This window comes from Pteropus alecto, unplaced genomic scaffold (genome assembly GCF_000325575.1).
Source record: "Pteropus alecto unplaced genomic scaffold, ASM32557v1 scaffold177, whole genome shotgun sequence".
Classification (NCBI taxonomy): Eukaryota; Metazoa; Chordata; class Mammalia; order Chiroptera; family Pteropodidae; genus Pteropus; species Pteropus alecto.
In genome coordinates this window covers 3,427,291-3,446,527 of record NW_006442207.1, presented here as the reverse complement: position 1 = coordinate 3,446,527, position 19,237 = coordinate 3,427,291, and the positions used below count along the sequence as shown (strand labels likewise).

Below are 19,237 nucleotides of genomic sequence, written 5' to 3'. Positions count from 1 at the left end.
GCTGCTTATAAGAAGAGATTGATTTAAAACCAGGATTGAATATGACTGGAATTAAAGTGTAAAATTAAATAAATTCTAGAGAGAGGGAGGAAGAGTTTTAGGTATTTCAGTTAACAGAATTCTGTAACACAATATATAAGGGATAAAGTATAGTAGAAATAATTGAAAGAGAGTTGGGATTAAAATAAATTGTTAAGATATGAAAAGAACCTGAAAAAATGAGATTCAAATGTGGAAACGGAAAGTAAATTAATTACGATTAATGAAAATGAAAAAGCCTGTGAAAATAAAGTAGAACGTTTTTTGCATTTTTAATGGGCTGTAAGAAAGCAAAGAATATGTAAGACCAACGTGGTCCACAAAGCCTAAGATACTTATTTACTGTCTGGCCCTTTACAGAAATAGTTTGCCGAGTCCTAGTTTATGGTCACTTGGGGGAAAACAGTGTGTTGGGTGCAGATACTGGTAGGTAGGTAGCTGTAGTAGTGCAAGTCTGTGGAAGTTACGTTCTGATCGATTATATTTTCCTCATTTATCATGCTCATTATCTTATAACTCCAGTATAGGAAATAAGTTAAACATAATACAGAAAACAGTTTTTGGTAACCCTACCCGACCCCCCTTTCTTTTTTCCTGATGAGTTAAAGGAAGAAAGAGAAGAGTGGGGGATAGTAGTTGATAGTGAGCTTCTTAAACAGGGTCCTAGTCAATTCTTGGCTGGGTGCTTCCTTTCGTATGTTTTGGCAAATTGAAGAGATTTGAGGGTAGAGTATGATGGTGACAGCTTCTGTTAGATAAGCGTTTGAAATCCATAGTTTGGAACTTCTGTTTTCATATGTATACTTTTAGACCAGCAAAACAAATATTAATTTTCATTTTCCATCCTGTAATTTAATAATACCTTAGTTTTATGTGAGTTTCTATCTTACTAGATTCATTTTGTACAATCTCAAACTGATCAGTAAACTAGGTATATTTGCACATAGAATATACATACTTCTTGGTTAATTTATATAATGCTAAGTGCATATAAAAGAATAAAAATGAATACTTAAAGCAAATGGCTATTGTAACAATGGAGAGAATTTCTCTCTAGTTCCAAAAGAAAAAACTTACTTTTTTTTTTTTTTTTAATTAAAAAATGCAGAACAACTCACTATTGTTTAGGTTAAGCGATTGGTTGAAATTATTAAAGCAATTGAACAAATTAGTTCCAGTAATAAATAGCCTAGTCCAGTTAATGTATATTACACATTTAGGTGATTGAATCCAACTTACAGTAGGTATGTCTTGAATGTTTTTGTTAAAAATTAACTACTATGGTACATGAAATTATAAGTTTATTCTAATTGTTTTGAATTTAATGAATACTTGAATACAGGTAAGAAAGCATATGCAGATTAAAAAATGAAAATGAATCTAAGCTTACAAAGTTATTTTTTTTCTTGCTTTTAGTTACAATTTAGAAAACAGTATATGGAATGTAGGAACTCTATCAAGGGGACCTCTCCAGAGATACGGCCACTCTCTTGCTTTATATCAGGTATGGATCTTGCTTTTTAAATTTTAATTATTATTATTATTATTATTTTTAATTTGCCTTAGAGAAAAAATAAACAAAATGTCAGATTTATTTCAAACACTTAATGAGAATAATAGATCATATGGATCAGGATAACTTGAGGTATCATAGATTCATATACTGTTTTAGTAAAAAAATGGATTTTAGTACAGTCCTCCATTGAGCATGAGAAGAAATAGGTAAACTTTTGTCCATGGCTTTTTATTTAGTCATCAGGTCAACCACTTTTTAAAAAAAAATTGTGGTAAAATACACATAGCCTAAAATTTATCGTTTGAACCATTTTTAAGTTAGAGTTCAGTGGCATTAAGTACGTTCAGATTGTTATATAACCTTACCACCATTATCTCCAGACCTTTTTTCATTTTGCAGAACTGAAACTCTGTACCCATTAAACCATGACTCTCCATTCCCCGCTTCCCCAGACCCTGCTAACCATCATTCTGCTGGTCAGTTCTTTGAGGTAGATAGCCAAAATGGAATTGCTGGATTATATGGTAATTCTATTTTTAATCTTTTGAGGAACTGCTGTATTGTTTTCCACAGTGGCTGCACCATTTTACATTCTTACCAGGAGTGCACAAAGGTTCCAGTTCCTCCATATCCGTGTCAACACTTGTTATTTTCTGTTTTTGTTGTTGTTGTTGTTGTTGTTGTTGTTGTTACTGTTTTTATAATAACCATCCTAATTAGTGTGGAGTCCTTTGCCCATTTTTTAATTGAGTTGTTTGTTTTTTGTTGTTGAGTTATAGGAGTTCTTTATATATTCTGGATATTAACTTCTGATTAGATATATGATTTACAGATATTTTCTACCATTCTTTGGGCTATTTTCTTTGTACTCTGTTGATAGTGTCTTTTGATGTGTAAAAGTTTTAATTTTGACGTTCAATTTATCTCTTTTTAATTTTGTTAAACTGTTCCTTTGATATCACATCCAGGAAATTGCCAAATCCAAATGTCATGAAGTCTTTTCCCTATATTTTCTTTTAAGAGTTTTAAAGTGTTCTTATATTTAGGTCTTTAGTCTGTTTTGAGTTAATTTTTGTTTATGGTGTATGCTAAAGGCCCAATTTCTGGCTTTTACATGTGGATATTGAGTTTTCCCCGCATTATCCCAGTGTTCTATTGCTTGGGTTTGTACTACATTTTGTTTATCGTTTCATCAGTTGATGAATATTTGGGTTGTTTCTATCTTTTTGTTGTTATGAATAATGGTGCTATGAGCATTTATGTATAATATATTGAAAATACTGTCTTTTTCCCATTGAATGGTGTTGGTTCCTGTGTTGAAAATCATCTGACCATATATATGAGGATTGATTTCTATGTCTGTATTTTGCTAGTTCCACACTTTTGATTACTGTCATTTTGCAGTAAGTTTTTAAATAAGGAGTGTGAGACCTTTAACTTTGGTCTTATTTTTCAAGTTTGTTTTGTCTATTCAGGGTCCTTTAAAATTCCATATGGATTTTAGGATGGATTTTTCTATTTCTCCCAAAATATTATTGGGTTTTTGGTAGGGATTGCATTGTAATCAGTTATTTTTATATATTCACTGGATTCATGAATTTAGCATGATTAAAATGACAGGCTACTTAGGAGGTTTTTGTTTTGAACCCACAAAGATTCATGTGTTTTATGGTCTGTGCATCGATTTTTCAAGTCAGAATTTATATATTTCCCGTGCTTATTTAAGAAAATTTAGGAAATACAAGAGCCATGTAAAGATTAAACTACCACTTTTTTTATGCACATGCATGTTTTAAAAATAAAAAACCTATGTATAGATGTAGTATGTACATGTTTGTTTTAGTTTAGTCTTTTAGTTTATTTATTTCAGTTTTAATTGAGATATTGTTGACATACCATATAATTCACTCATGGAAAGTATACAGTTGGTTTTCAGTATATTCTGAGTTGTGCAACCATCTCTTGCAGATTTGTGCAAAATTGCAGAGTTGTGTGTAATCAAGTTTAGAACATTTTCATCACCTCACATAGAAACTCTGTATTCTTTAGTTATCACCCCAAACCTCCTCATCCCCCCAGCCTTAAAGAATCATGATTCAACTTCCTGTCTTTATAAATTTGTCTATTCTGGATATTTCATATAGATGAAATTGTATACTATGTGGCTGTTGACTGGTGTGGTGTAGCATGTATCAGCACTTCATTTTTAGGGCTAATATGGATGTATACTACATTCTGTTTACCCTTTCATCAGTTGATGAATATTTGTGTTCTTTCCAACTTTCAGCTATTATGGATAATGGTGCTATGAACATTTATGTATAAGTTTTGTTGTGAACATATGCTTTCATTTCTCCTGGATGTATATATAGGATTGGAATTGTAGGGTCAAATGGTAATTTTATATTTAACTTTTTGAGGAATTGCCAGACTGTTTACCAAAGTGGCTGTATCATTTTCCATTCCCTGCAGCCATCTATAGATCTCCACCAGCTCTTGTTAGTATCTGTCTTTTTGATTATAGCCATCCTAGTGGGATCTCATTGTGCTTTAATTGAATTTCCCTGTTGACTAATGTTGGTGAGCATCATTTCATGTGCTTATTGGTGACTTGTATTTTCTTTGGGTACTTTCCTATTTTTAAGTAGGGTTATTTGTCTTTTTATTATTGAGATATAAGAATCCTTTATATATTCTAGATACAAATCCCTTATGAAATATATGATTTACAGATATTTTCTCCTATTCTGTGAACTTTCACTTTCTTATGGTGTCTTTTGAAGCACAAGTTTTTTAGTTTTGATGAAATCCAATTTATCATCTTTTTCTTTTGTTTTCTGATTATGGCATCATATCTAAAAATTCACTGCCAAATCTAAGGTCATGAAAATTCACCGCATGTCTTCTTTTAAGAGTGTTATAGTTTTGGCTCTTACATTTAAGTCTTTGATGGATTTTGAGTTAAGTTTTGTATATGATGTGTACTAACGGTTCAAGTTTTTTCTTTTGCATGTGACTGTCCAGTTCTCTTAGCACCATTTGTTGAAGAGACTGTTATTTCCCCATTAAGTGGTCTTGGCGCTCTTGTCAAATATCAGTTGGCCGTAAATGTATGGATTTATTTCTGGACTCTCAGTTCTATTAACTTATATGTTTATTTTTATGCCAGTCGCACACTGTCTTTGATGACTTTTGCTTTGTAGTAAGTTTTTTAAAATTAATTTTTATTTTTAATTACAGTTGACATTCAGTATTATTTTATATTAGTTTCAGATGTACAGCATAGTGGTTGGACATTTATATAATTTACAGAGCGATCCCCTGATAAGTCTAGTATCCACCTGGAGCCATATATAGTTATTACAATATTATTGACTATATTCTCTATGCTGTACTTAGTTTTGAAATCGAGTGGTGTGAGTCCTCGAATTTTATTTACTTTTTTGAAGCTTGTTTGGATATGCTGGATCCAATTCCATATTCAGTCTTTGCCTAGTTGCTCTGGCTAAAACCTCGAGTATGACGTGGAAATAAGTGGCAAAAGTGGACGTCTTTGTTTTGTTTGTTTTTGGGAAAGCATCCAGTCTTTCATCATTAAGTATAGTATTAGCTGATCTAAAATAATAAAGATCATTTTATTCGATGATCTTTATTAGGTTGAAGAAATTCCTTTCTATTCTTAGGTTGTTGAAAGAGTCTTTCCATAGCATGAGAAATGGTAATAAAAATGTACTCCACGGAATTCACAAATGTGGTCTACCTTTTTGGTGAACAGTGCTTGATCGAAGCGGTGAATGCTCAAGACGAGCCCAAAGCAGTACACATAGATGGTAAAATTCAAGTGTAACAACGAGGGACTCAGCAAGTAGGATAATAAAAAAGTATAGTTAATCGACTATGCAGTGTAATTGTTCTAAATAAAATATGTTAATTTTTGGAAAGCACGGATTCCCTTCCCCTCTTCTTGTAAGCAAAAGCATTAATTTTCATTACTCTCGTGTTCCCATTTGACTTTTTACAAATAAGAGCAGCGCCTTATGCATGTTGTGAGCAATTAAATTTAAGTTTAAAGTTAACCTTTATTTTTAATTACTATATATTGCTAAGAAATAACTATTCTGTTTATTAATACATGTTTTTTAATTTACAGGAAAACATCTTTATGTATGGAGGCAGAATTGAAACAAATGATGGCAATGTTACAGATGAATTATGGGTTTTTAACATACGTAGTCAGTCATGGAGTACAAAAACTCCTACTATTATTGGACATGGTCAGCAGTATGCTGTGGAGGGACATTCAGCACATATTATGGAGTTGGATAGTAGAGATGTTGTCATGATCATAATCTTCGGATATTCTGCAATATATGGTTATTCAAGCAGCATACAGGAATACCATATCTGTGAGTTATTCTGATATATACTCCTTTTTATTGGTTGAGAATATTTTTATCTTTAATAAAATATTCTTATGAATTTAGTCAAAGTGGTTAGTTATTTGAATTCAGAATTATAAGCCAAGAACTAATACTGTTTAATATAAGCTTTTTGGTGTTTTGTGTTGGATTTTGTCTTTTAATGTTTATCTTCTTACCCAAATTTGGAGAAATGTTACCCAGTAGTCACATTTTCCAAGGATTGAGAATATTTTTAAATATGAGAAATTCCAGTAGGTGGTGCTGTTTCTTTGGGTTTTACTTCTGGACAAGAGCTAAAACTAATCCACTCTCTTTAGTATGCATTCCACGATTTCAGGACTTTTCATTTTTCAGGGTTCTCTACTTAATCTTGTTGCAATATCTCTGTGTATGTATCACTCTTTTAAAGTAAGCTTCCTGAGGATAGTCTGTTAGCTTCTATAAGAGATTATTATCTGGTGTGTGAAGGTGACTGGGGCAATCTACATATGACTTTCTGTACCGCTCTTAAATACTCTTCTTTGTTTTTCTGGTACTTTATTATTTTAAAAAAATTCTTTGTGAAATTTTCAAATAGTTGGAAGTTTTTTTTGTTTAAATTTGTCGATAAATGCATACACACACACATACACACCCATACACACACACACCCATACACACACACACCCATTGTCTCTGCTTAGGTTTAATAACATACTCCATTTCTGGCTTCGGCCAGTATTGTCAACTCAAGTTCTTTGCTTTTCTTTTCTCTCCGCCTCACCTTGATTCTCCCCGCCACTTCTACCCCTGACCTATGGATATTGCCATTTCCCCTTAAGAACTGGATCTCTGAAGGTGGATCGTCTCCTCCTACACGCCTGCACCCGGGGTGTGGTCTGTGGCTCCACCTGGGAACCCAGGACCTTCTGCATGTAAAGCAGATGAGCTAACCACTACACTATGGAGCCACCCCAAGTTCTTTGCTTTTCTGTGTATATTCAACTCTACACAACCTTTTAGAGTCCTCGTGCAGTTTTAATGAGGACACTCAGGTGCATATCACTATTAGCAGCATGTGTACCCAGAGTGAGACCCCCCTTCTAAAGACTCCCCTGTTTCTTCTGCACTCTTTTCAAGTGATATGTTTTCTTTTCCAGATTCCCAGTACAACTGGGCTGACAGTGGGATATGTATCCTTCTTCCTTCTTCTTGCCATTTCCACTCCGTTTTCACTCCTTCCTCCTTTGACTCATTCAGCTCTGAATCGTATGTCATCAGACTGTACCACCTGTTTTTTCTTCTTGTCTTCTGTTGCTTCCCAGATCACTGTTTTATTCCTTGAAAGTAACAAATGAACAAGACACAGAAACAAACAAAACTCATAGACACAGACAACAGTCTAGTGGTTACCAGAAGGAAAGGGGGGTGGGCGGAGGTAGAAAAGAGTAAAGGGGGTCAAATGGATGGTGACGGAAGGAGATTTGACTTTGGGTGGTGAACATACAATGCAATGTCCAGATGATATATTATAGAATTTTACACTTGAAACCTATATAATTTTATTAACCAATGTCACCTTAATAAATTTAAAAAAAAGAAACAAAAGAACAAAAAAAAGAATATAGCTTTTGGCTCACTGTCACCCTGTCCCATATACATTAGCCAAATATTTTTACGACTTCAGAATCCACTTAAATAATTCTTTTAATACTTGGCCTCTCAATTTCTCGATCTCTCTTTCAAAGAGCTTGTTTTCTGTTCTACTTGAGTTTCTCTCTCCCTCGCCATACCTGCAAAGAATTCTGTAATGTCCATTTCAAATATCTTACTCTTCGTGTACCACTGATCTTTCCAGCTTACCCCTTCTGGTACCCAAACATTGAGAATTCTTTAACCTTATGAGAGGCTTTAGTTCAGGCCTCTTTTCAGTTTTTCACCATCTCTTACTCCCTCTTGCCCATACTTCTAAACATACCAAGATTTAAGTTCATAATCACCAGTCTCTCTTCCAACTCTTTATAATGACTATTTCATACATTTTCCTCTTTCTTCAAACTTCCAGTACTTCCTTCTTCATCATAACTCTCACCTGATGAACTTATCATTTTTATCGAGAAAATAGAAGTGATCTAAAGAGAATTTCTGCTGGGGGGAACCAAGTGTAATGGTTAATAAGTAATTCTGCATTGAATAAACCTGCTTACATGCATTATTGTTATAACAAACTCATAATAGAATAGAAAGCAATATGACTGTCGTTCTAATTTTTCAAATAGGCCTGAGTTGTTTAAGCAAGAGTTTCTATGTAGAAAGATTGTTTTATTTTTTGATTTTGTTATTAATTTTTGTTTTATATAATGTTCAGGGAACGTTGTAGATATTACTTCTACATTTTGTAATTTATCGAGATTTCCTTTATGGCTTAATTTTCATAAATAACCTATAGGCACTTGAAAAGGAGATAAATCTTATAATTTTAAAGTACGGTGTTTGATATATGTAAAATCTACTTTATTAGTTACACTGTTTGGGTGTCTTCTATTCCTTATTAACCTTTTTCGTACTTGATCTATCATGCTCTGAAAATTAAACTCTAAAAATGTTAGTTTATTTTTGCCCATTATGTATTCTAGAATTTATGCTTTATGGTAAAGTTGCTATTATGGATATTTTTAACTGTTCCATTTTTTAAAGTGCTTTTGTTTCATGGTTTTTGGCCTGATTTCTATTTTGTCAGATATTGATAGTGTGGCTCTTTTTTTAGGGGGCGGGTAGGAGAGGGGTCCATCTTTTCCTGGTATCTTTTCCCCATGAATAGTTTTGCCCATCCCTTTATTGTTAATCTTTCAGAATCACTTTAAATATGTCTCTTCTGTACGAGGGACAGTTGGATTTTGCTGTGTGATCTCATCTGGTTTCTGTACATTTTCTTTACATGTTTTATATTTTTAAGAGCTCCCCTGTTGTCTTCTCACGTTCCAGGGAGAGCGAGGCCCATTTTTTTTTTCTTCGTGGGAATGAGCATGCCGATTTTGAGAGCTGCCACCATTAGGCTCTCTCTATGCTCCTTGCTTCTGGTTTTCCTCTCTGCGTCCTCGTGGGTCCTCTCCCTGGCTCTCTTGGTTTTACTTGCCTTTTGCCCGTTCACCTGATTTGGAGTTTGTGGGGCTTTTTTCATTCCTAGTATCTCTGGAGATTTAATTTTCATTTTCTTTCACTTTTTTCCCCACCGTGTTTTCTTGTTATTTTATATGTCTTCTCTGAGGTGAGTGGGAAGATTCAGAATTAAACTATCACCATGCTTTTACTCGAAACATAGGTTTTGACTTTTGAAGTTTTAAAATGATACCTAACTATGTCTAGAGTTAACCAATATTTTTGACTCTTTGATTAAGCTCCAATTTACAGGATATTGTTTTATACTGCCTTAATTCATCTTGTTTTGTTTCAAACACATTTGACATTATTATCAGTATTTTATACTAGGGGTCAGCAATCTTTTTTACAAAGGGTGAGGTAGTAAATATTTTAGGCTTTGTGGCCCCATGCGATTTTTGTCATAACTAATCAATTCTGCTATTATAGCATAAAAGCAACCACAGACAATAATACGTAAAACAAACGGGTATGGCTTTTTTCCAGATTTTGCCCTTGTGTCTTATTTTGCCCATCCCTGCTCTAGAGAGAGTATGTATGTGCTTCTGGAGGCCTAGCAACTCTGGTCAAAATTAATTTAAAAGTTCGGTATGTAGCTTTTTTGGACCTTGTATGTAGAGTGAATTTATGTCCCCAAGTCTATGACCAAAAGTTCCCAGAAGAATGATTTTTTTCCTTTCACATAGAGCCAAGGTGGAAATACACATTTTCTGTCTGCTTCTGCAGAGCGGATTAAAAAGTAATTCACTTTTTCATTGAGGGTATAACCCTTCAGGAATCCCAACTTTGTATAGAAGTTCTCAGATACAATACCTACATGGGCTTATTTTCAGTATTGACTATTAGAACCAAATCTCTAGGCCACCTGATTGGTACATGTATTCCCTACCCTGCCTCTCCACTGAATACAATTTCTAGTTCACAGGATATATTTTACTCTTTTCATATTACTTTTTATTAAAGGAGAGTCTCATTCAGCCATGAGAAATAGTGGTGATTAGGCTTCTAAAGATGGCTAGGAAGGCATAACAGATTTATTATAATCTTCTATGAATGGTAAATGTCATTGGCTAGTAGGTTTTTGTTTTCATTTGGCATTTGATTACAGAACATCAATTATAGTTTTGGTAAATTTTTAGCTATTTCTAAGTTTCTTTTGACTTATTCTTTAACCAAAATGCTATTTCTAAGTAAATTTATCAACAGCATATCTTTGGTTTGAATTTCCTCTTATTAATTTTATTACTTGTCAGGCACACTTATGGATGTAGTCTTAGATGGAAATGGAAAGCCTACATGATTTATGAGTTTTATGAGAATAGTAGATGAATTATGAATAGATTTATATTTTTTCTTGTCATTTTAAAATTTCATTAAATTTATTGGGGTGATGTTAGTTAATAAAATTTTATAGGTTACAAATGTACAGTTTATAACACATCACATTGTGTGTTCACCATCTAAAGTCAAATATCCTTCTGTCCCATGCATTTGTCTTCTCTTACACTTTTCTTCCTTTCCTCCACCCCGCATTTCCCTCTTTTGTTGTGCTGATTGAGATTTTGTTTGTCTTTTTTGTTTGTTGCTTTCAGTTTTATATCCCACATGAGTGAAATCGTGTGGTTCTTGACTTTTTCCTTCTGACTTACTCCACTTAGCATGATATCGTCAAGACTCATCATTCGTTGCAAATGGCAGTATTTCGTATTTTCTTTTGGCTGTGTAGTATTTTATTGTGTATATGTACCGCATCTTCTTTATTCAGTCATCTATCAAAGGACACTTCGGTTGTTTCCATGTCTTGGCCACCATGAATATTGAGTACTGCAGTGAACATTGGGGTACATATATCTTTATGAAAAAATGTATTCAAAGTTTTTGGGTAGATACCCAGAAGAGGGATTGCTGGATCATATGGTAATTCTAATTTTAATTTTTTAGGAACCTCCATACTGTTTTCCATAGTGGATGTACCAGTTTACATTCCCACCAGCAGGGAATGTTCTATTTCTTAAAAAAAAATGCCATTGGGATTTCAATGGGTATTGCGTTGTTGATAACAGCCATTGTAACAAGCATGAGGTGGTATCTCATTGCCGTTTTGGTTTGCATTTCTCTAATAGCTAATAAAGTTGAGCATCTTTTCATATGTCTGTTGGCCATTTGTATGTCTTCATGGGGGAAGTATATGTTCAGGTCCTTTGCTTCTTTAAAATTGGATTGTTTTTTTTTTTGTTGAGTTGTATGAGTTTTTTTTTTATATATTTTAGATACTAGCATCTAATCAGAGGTGTTGTTTGCAAATATCTTCTCCTATTTGGTTGGTTTCCTCTTTGTTTTATTGATGGTTTCTTTTGTTGTGCAGAAGCTTTTTAGTTTGATATAGGTCCCATTCATTTATTTTTGTTTTTACTTTTTTTTGCCTTTGAGGTCAAATTTATATAATCTTCTCTAAGACCAAAGTCTGCAAGCTTAGTATTTATGATTTCTTCTATGTATTTTATTGTTCTAGGTCTTATATTTGGATCTTTGATCCATTTCGAGTTACTTTTGTGTAACAAATAGCAGTCCAGTTTCATTCTTTTGCATATGGCTTTGAAGTTTTCCCAGCACCATTTATTGAAGCGGCTTTCTTTTCTCCATTTTATATTTTTGGCTCCTTTGTTGAAAATTTTTTACACATATATGCATGGGTTTATTTCTGGAGTCTAAATTTACTTTTAATTGATTATTATCTAAATATAATATATTGTACCTATTTTATTCATATTTCAGTGCCCTAAATCATTCTGCAAATGTTGTGATGGTGGGAGTAACATTTGGGATTTTTTAAATTCACATAAAATTACTATAATAGTGAGATAGAAATATGGGAAACAATTTATTCCAACAGGGACAAATTAATAATTTCTTGGTATATGTTGAAATCTAAAAAAAGAAAATTAAATCTGTATATTGTTTTGTGTAATATGGCCATTTATGTTGACTCTTCCAATCTGTGAACATGGAATATCTTTTCGTTTCTTTGTGTCTTCTCCAGTTTCTTTTAATAACGTCTTGGAGTTTTCAATGTGTACGTCCTTCACATCCTTTGTTATGGTTATTCCTAGGTATTTTATTATTTTTATTGCATGCAAAAGGAATTGTTTTCTTCGTTTCTTTTTCTGAAATTTTATGTTAGTATATAGGAATACAATGGATTTTTTTTTTGATACTAAGACATTTATTACATCATAAAAGTCCATTGTCCTGTTTTTTATGCATTGATTTTGTATCCTGCAACTTTATTGTTTATTGTTTTTAATAGTTATTTCGGTGGAGTCTTTAGAATTTTTTTAATATAAAATAATCATGTCACCTGCAAAAAGTAGCAATTTTACTTCTTCATTCCAAATTTGGATGACTTTTATTTCTTCCTCTTGCCTGATTGCTCTGGCCGAGAGTTCTAGTACTCTATTGAATAATAGTGGTGAGAGTGGGCATCCTTGTCTTGTTCCTGATCTTAGAGGAAAAGCTTTCAGTTTTTCACCATTGAGTATGATACTAGCTGAAAGTTTGTCATGGGCTTTATTATGTTGAGGTACTGCCTTCTATACACATTTTATTGAGTGCTTTAATCATAAATGGATTTTGTGTTTTATCAAATGTTTTTTTCTGCATCTATTGATATGATCATATTTTCTATCCTCTGTTTATGTGGTGTATCACCTTGATCAATTTATGTATCACCTTGATCAGTTTGCACCTCTGGCATGAACCCTACTTGATTGTGATGTATTATCTTTTTAATGTATTGTATTCAATTTGCTAGTGTTTTGTTTAGGATTTTTGCCTCTGAATTCATCGAGGATATTGGTCTGTAGTTTTCTTTTTCTGTGTTATCATCACCAGGGAAATGTTGGTCTCATAAAATGAGTTAAGAAGTATTGCCTTTTATTCTGTTTTTGGAAGAGTTTGAGAAGAATAAGTATTAAATCTTCTTTGAATGTTTGGAAGAATTCACTAGTGAAGCCATTCCGGCCCTGGACTTTTACTTTGTGGGGTGGTTTGATGATTGTTTCAATTTCCTTTCCGTTGATTAGTCTATTTAGATTTTCTGGTTATTCATGATTCAGTCTAGGAAGGTTATATATTTCTAAGAACTTGTTCATTTCTTCTAAGTTTTTGAGTTTGGTGGCATGTAGGCTTTCACAGTATTGTTGTCTGGTCTTTTGCAGTTCTGTGGTATCTGTTTTAACTTCTCTTCTTTCATTTCAGCATTTATTTGAGTTTCTTCTCTTTTATTCCATAGTCCAGCCAGAGGTTTGTCAATTTTATTAATCTCTTCAAAGAACCAGCTCTTTGTTGCATTGATTTTTTCTATTGTCTTTTTGTTCTCTATTTTGTTTAATTCTGTTCTAGTTTTTATTATTTCCTCCCTTTTGCTGATTTTGGGCTTCATTTGTTGTTCTTTTTCAATTTTTTTTTTAAGATGTAATGTTAGATTGCAAAGCAACTACAAAAAGAAAGCTTTTTTATGGATGCCATTTGCTTGGACTATCATTTTCCACCCTTTCACTTTGAGTCTGTATTCGTCCTTGCATCCAAGATGTGTCTCCTGGAGGTGGTATGTGGTAGGTTTTGTTTTTTTGTAAATAGAGAGTTCAGTCCGTTTACATTTAGGGTGATTATTGATATATGAGGATTTTCTATAGCCATTTAATCTTTTGTTTTCTGGTAGATCTATATCTCCCTTGTTTTTTATGTTTCTGTTATTTTAGTTTGGAGGTATTCTATGATTTTTCCCCTCTGTTTCCTCTTTTTTTGGGTATCTCAGTTCTAGATTTTTTTTGTGTATATGTGGTTACCATCAGGTAAATGCAAAAGAAAGTTTCTTATATATAGTAGTCCCTTTTCTTCTGAATGCATTTTATCTCCTTTCTTTGTAAATTCAGACCTTTACCCTCTCCCTTTGTCTGTTTTTGTTATCACATATTATCCCTGAGTTCATTTTCAAATTGCAGTGTTTATTTTTTTCTTTCTTTTAAAAATGTTTTTACCTTCTTTAACCTTTGTTACATTTAATTTTATAATACCTTAGCCTGAATATGAGTTACAGTTTCCTGCTTCTGCTAGTCATCTTACTTATTATAGTTTCACGTCCTTTTTTCTTTTTGTTTCAAGTAGAATTATCCCCTTCAGTATATCCCGTAATGCAGATCTTGTGGTGGTAAATTTCCTCAGCTTCTGTATGTCTGGAAAAGTCTTTATTTCTACTTCATACCTAAAGAATAACTTTGCTGAATATATTATTCTTGGCTGGTAATTTCTCTTTCAGTAGTTTGAATATTTGATTCTACTGTCTCTTAGCTTGTCCGATTTCTGCTGAAAATTGATGATAATCTAATGGGATTTTGCTTATAGATTACTATCTTCTTTTCCCTTGCTGCCTTGAGAATTTTTTCTTTGTCTTTAATTTTTGACAGCTTTAATATAATGTACCTTGGAGAAGGCCTTTTGGGATCGTGATAATTAGATGTTCTGTTTGCTTGAATGTGAGGATCCAGTTCTTTCTCTAGGTTTGGGAACTTCTCCTTGATTGTTTAAATAGGCTCCCTGTTCTCTTTTCCCTCTCTTGTCCTTCTGGTACACCCGTTATTCTTACACTGTTCTTTCTGATAGAGTCAGGTAGTTCTCATAGAGTTCTTTCATCTTTTTTTCTTTACTCTCAAGTCTCTTCTTCCATTTGCGTAATTCCTAGATTTCCGTCTTTTATATCATTAATTATTTTCTCTACTTGGTCTGCTTTATTTCCTAAGCTCGCTAATTCATTCTTCATCTCTTTTATTGAGTTCTTAAGCTCCAAAATTACTATTTGGTTATTTTTTAAAGTTTCAGCCTATATGGTCAAGTCATGCTTTTATTCATTCAGTTTTTTTTTCTCTGAGTTTATTAAACGGCCTATCTTTCTTATATTTCATTTATTTTTCAGAATTGCAATCTTGAATTTTCTGTCATTTAAATCATATATTTACATTTCTTTTAAGTTTATTTTTTGGAGATTTTTATTTTCTTCTTGAGCTGCCTCGTTACTTTGGTTTTTCATGGTATTTGATGTATTATTTCTCTGCCTAGGCATTTATAGGAATAAAATCTGCTTTTTTTTTTTTTTTTTTTTAAATGAGTGATACCTTTAGCAAGTTAATAAGAGGTCTTTCTTTTCCAATAGGTGGCGCTGATGTGTAAGCGTTTTATTTTCTCTTGCATTGCTCTCTGGCTTCTAGGACCTCTGAAGGGTTGCATAAAGTGCCCTGTATCCCCTGCGGAGGTGGGTGTCTCCTCTGTGACCAGGTCCCCACGTCTCAGGGCACCGCCTACATGGGGGAATGTGGTGGACAATGGGATTTTGAGCCCATGAAATCCCAGGCTGCCCCCTGCCACGAGATGCTGCTGGCCGTTCTGCAATGCCTCAGGTGTCTCTGGTGCCTCCGCTGCTATCAACCAGGATGGGTGGGGGTGGGAGGAACTAGGAGAGGCCATATCTGCCCTTGTGGCCTCAGCTGCCTTGCATCTCCACCTTTGTCACTGGAATTAGCTGTAGACCACTCAGGAACTATCTCTCCATTTCTCAGGGCTGCAGAGAGTGTGCTCTGTAACCCGACACTCACCTGCCACAGCTTCTTCTGGGGCCTGCTGCTAGCTCTGGAGAGTACAGGAGGCGCCATGGCTTTGTTTTCTGCCTGGCAATGGAAGTTGCTAGAGCGCAGCTGCTGTACCTCTGAGTTTCGTTTCTGACCCTGGTCATTGGGTTCAGTCACAGTATGTGCTGGTCACTCAGGCAGGAGCGCTCGGGGCTGCAGAAAATGCACACCGCAGCCTGGTTCCTCTCCTCTCCCAAGACCCACAGTGAGCTCTGGGCTGTGTCCGTGGCACTGTCTCTGCTCCTCTGCTTTCCCTCCGTCCTCGTTCCCTCAGATTTATACACCTTCAGGTGTTTCGATGTGTGGATCTCTCAGACGTGTTTGTGTGTTGAGCAGGGAATCTTTTGGTGAGTTACAGCTGTTCACCTTGTTGTGACTTCAGGGTAAGACACCAGAGGGCATCTCACACTACCATGCTTCTCGAGTAGATTTAAAAATCTCTAAGTGCTTTCACTTTGAAAAGTACTTGCATAGAAAAGTATATAAAACAATGGGTAACTATAGTTTAAAGATGTCAGAATAATTAAGTCATATATATCGTAGGCAAGTGCTGCTTTAGGGGAAAATACTGTATTAAGTTGGGCTGCTTCGAACATAAATAGTGAAATAATTTGTCATCTTAGTTATAAATGAAGGTTTGTGTTCACAGAGAGAGTTAATTTTTTTTTTTTTCTGTTTATAGTGGGGTTATTATACTGTGATGTCAGTGTAAGCTCTTTTTCCTGACTGATTTCAATGGCATCAGCTACCCAAATGTAGGCCGGATTTACTTTGAGACTCTTTACATGTGTAAAGCTTTTAGAAACAAAGAATTTTTCCCCTAAATTAAAGAAGGGACTCTTTCTTTAACTAGCCATGTGGTGAGGGTAACTGAAAAAGAAGCTGAAATTAGAGTAATTCATAAAGGCAGGGTATTTTACTAGATAAACATTTACTCTGAATTATAGTTTAAGTAAATTGCTCTCATCATTAAAAAGAGACCAAAAAAACTACCAGTTAACATACTCCAAAACGACCACTTATTCAACTTTGAACAATATTGCAAATAATTGTGAAATATTTCTGGTCCAGTGCTTAGTATTGTGAATCTTCTTTGAGATTTTTGTAATAATATGAGCTGGAACAAAGGAACCATCTGGGTACCTTACTTTAAATTATCTTAGTTTGAGCCTTACACATTCACATTAAAAAAATATAAGATACTAGAGAATATTTTTTAGCCATTGAGACTGTAGTTAAAAATTTATAGATATTGTCATTGCTATTTTATGAGTTTTAGAGTATCTGTTGAGCTAAGGAGTACCTCCAAACATTGGTAGACTTTGTAGCTTATAGGAGCACCTTCTTGGTTCTTCTTGGTTCCAGACATGCGTAATAATGCATATCAGCAACTGATGCATCAAGTATATTTCCTTACATTTGTAGAACTTATTTCTAGCAGAGTGATATAGACAATAAATAACAAATATAATAGACATACATTCTATATGATGTGTTCGAAGATAGTAAATTTTATCAAAATACAGCAAGGTCAGGGGATTAAGAATACTGAGAGTTGAGGTGGTCATGCAGGCCAGGGTTAAGCCTCAGCGAGAAGATGATGTCAATCAAAGAATCGAAGGAAGTGGAGGAGTTTGCTATAAAAATATCTGGAGGAAGAGTGTTCTCCAGAAGTAGGAACAGCTAGTGTAAAAGGCAAGAACATGCAGAGCATGTTTATGGAATAGTAGGGAGTCTAGAGGAGCAAGTACTAGAGAATAAACCTTGACAGGCGAGGTTAGAGAGGTAATAAGCAGCACGTCCACAGTGTTTCTGCATCGCTCAAGTTTCATACTCTGAGTGACATGGGGAGACATCGCAAGATTTTGAGCCCAGCAATGACATAATTTTTAAATAATTCATTTTGGCTGTTGTGTTGAAAACAAACTTTATGGAAGAAAGAGCAGAAGCAGAGAGTCCGGTTAGGAAGTTGTTAACAATAATCTTGGCAATGATGGTGCTTTAGGCCAGGGTGGTAGTATTAGAAATGATGAGAATCAGTCATTTTGTTTTATATGTTTTTAAAGTAAAACCAGTAGTATTTGCTGAGGGTTTGGACGTAGAGTCTGAGATAAAAGAAAAGCGTCAAGGAGGATTCCAGGGTTTTTGTCCTGAGCAACTGGAGCTTTGAAGCACCATCAACTGACATGTAGAAGATTCTGAAGCAGGGTTGAGATGAAGGAAGTTTGAAGGTCAGAAGTTCAGTTTGGGCATTTATCAGTGAGCTATCCATTAAACATTAGAGTGAAAGTGTCAAGTAGGCTGTTGAATGTATGGGTCTGGAATTCTTGGGAGAAATCTGGGCTGGAGATGTAAATTTGGGAGTTTTGGGGATATTGATGGTATTTAAAGCCACTTGACTGATCCCTAAGGAAATCAGATCCCTAAGGAAATGCGTGTAGACAAAAAAGAAGAAAAGGTTGAGCTCTAGGATATTCTAGTGATAAAAGGGGCAGAGGAGAAGAGGTATTTAAGCCAGAAAGAGTATGGTGAACTAGAAGCCAAGTGAAGAAAGATTATTAAATAGAAGTGTTATCGACTATGCCAAATGCTGCTTTGCTGGTGGGTCAAGCAAAATGATTACAAGGAACCACCATTGAATTCAGTGCTGTGTGGGTCACCGATGATCTTTACAAGAACAGTTTCTGTGTAGTGGTGGGTAAAAGCGTGACCACAGCAGGTTTAATAAAGAGAGAGGAGTGGAATCGAAAACAATGGGCAGAGTCAGCTCTTTCAAGGAAATATGCTCATAAAGGGGAGCAAAGAAGTTAGCAGCAACAGGCAAGAAATACAGGATTTTTTAAAACCTGGGTGTCCACAGAGGCAGACCGCAAAACAAGGATTCAAGTGAAAGAATTTTATTTGGGAAAGTGCAGGCAGCACTATTAGGGTAGTTGAGAAGTGATGCAGGCATGAGAACGCAGCCTTTAGAGTCCGTTAATAAAGCCAACTACCACAGTGGTGATGGAACTTAATTACTCAGGCTTTAAATCAACACGTAATCTCTGAAAGTTCCTTCTTTACTTATTGCACTTGTAGTTAGTTGATGAGTCCCTGTGGGCCTTGTTTTCAAAGTCAGTCCTTTCTTCAGATGAAGATGTTTCATTCATGTGCTTGATTTACAACTGACCCTGAAACAAATGGGTTTGAACTGTGCAGGTCTAGTTATGTACAGATTTTTTTTTTTTTTTTCAGTAAATACCTGTCCTGTTTTCCATCTTTGGCTGGGAGGCTGGATGCCTAGGGCTGACTGTATGCATTGATCTGTGCCATTTTACATAGGGGACTTGAGCATCCATGGATTTTGATATCTCTGTGTGTGTGTGTGTCACGCTGGAACCATTCCCCCCACAGGCTGAGGGACAACTGGCACAATTAAGTTTTGGGGGAGTTAAAAGTTACAT

At 34.7% G+C, this 19,237-nt stretch overlaps 1 protein-coding gene across 1 annotated transcript in view; it reads left to right on the top strand.

Annotated features, from left to right (window-relative positions):
* Positions 1–19,237, top strand: part of ATRNL1 (attractin like 1) — a 548,298-nt gene that overhangs the window by 40,717 nt on the left and 488,344 nt on the right. Inside the window, exons 7-8 of the mRNA XM_006920939.3 lie at positions 1,456–1,543; positions 5,706–5,961. Coding sequence (XP_006921001.2) covers positions 1,456–1,543; positions 5,706–5,961 — 344 coding nt within the window. The remainder of the gene's footprint in view (positions 1–1,455; positions 1,544–5,705; positions 5,962–19,237) is intronic.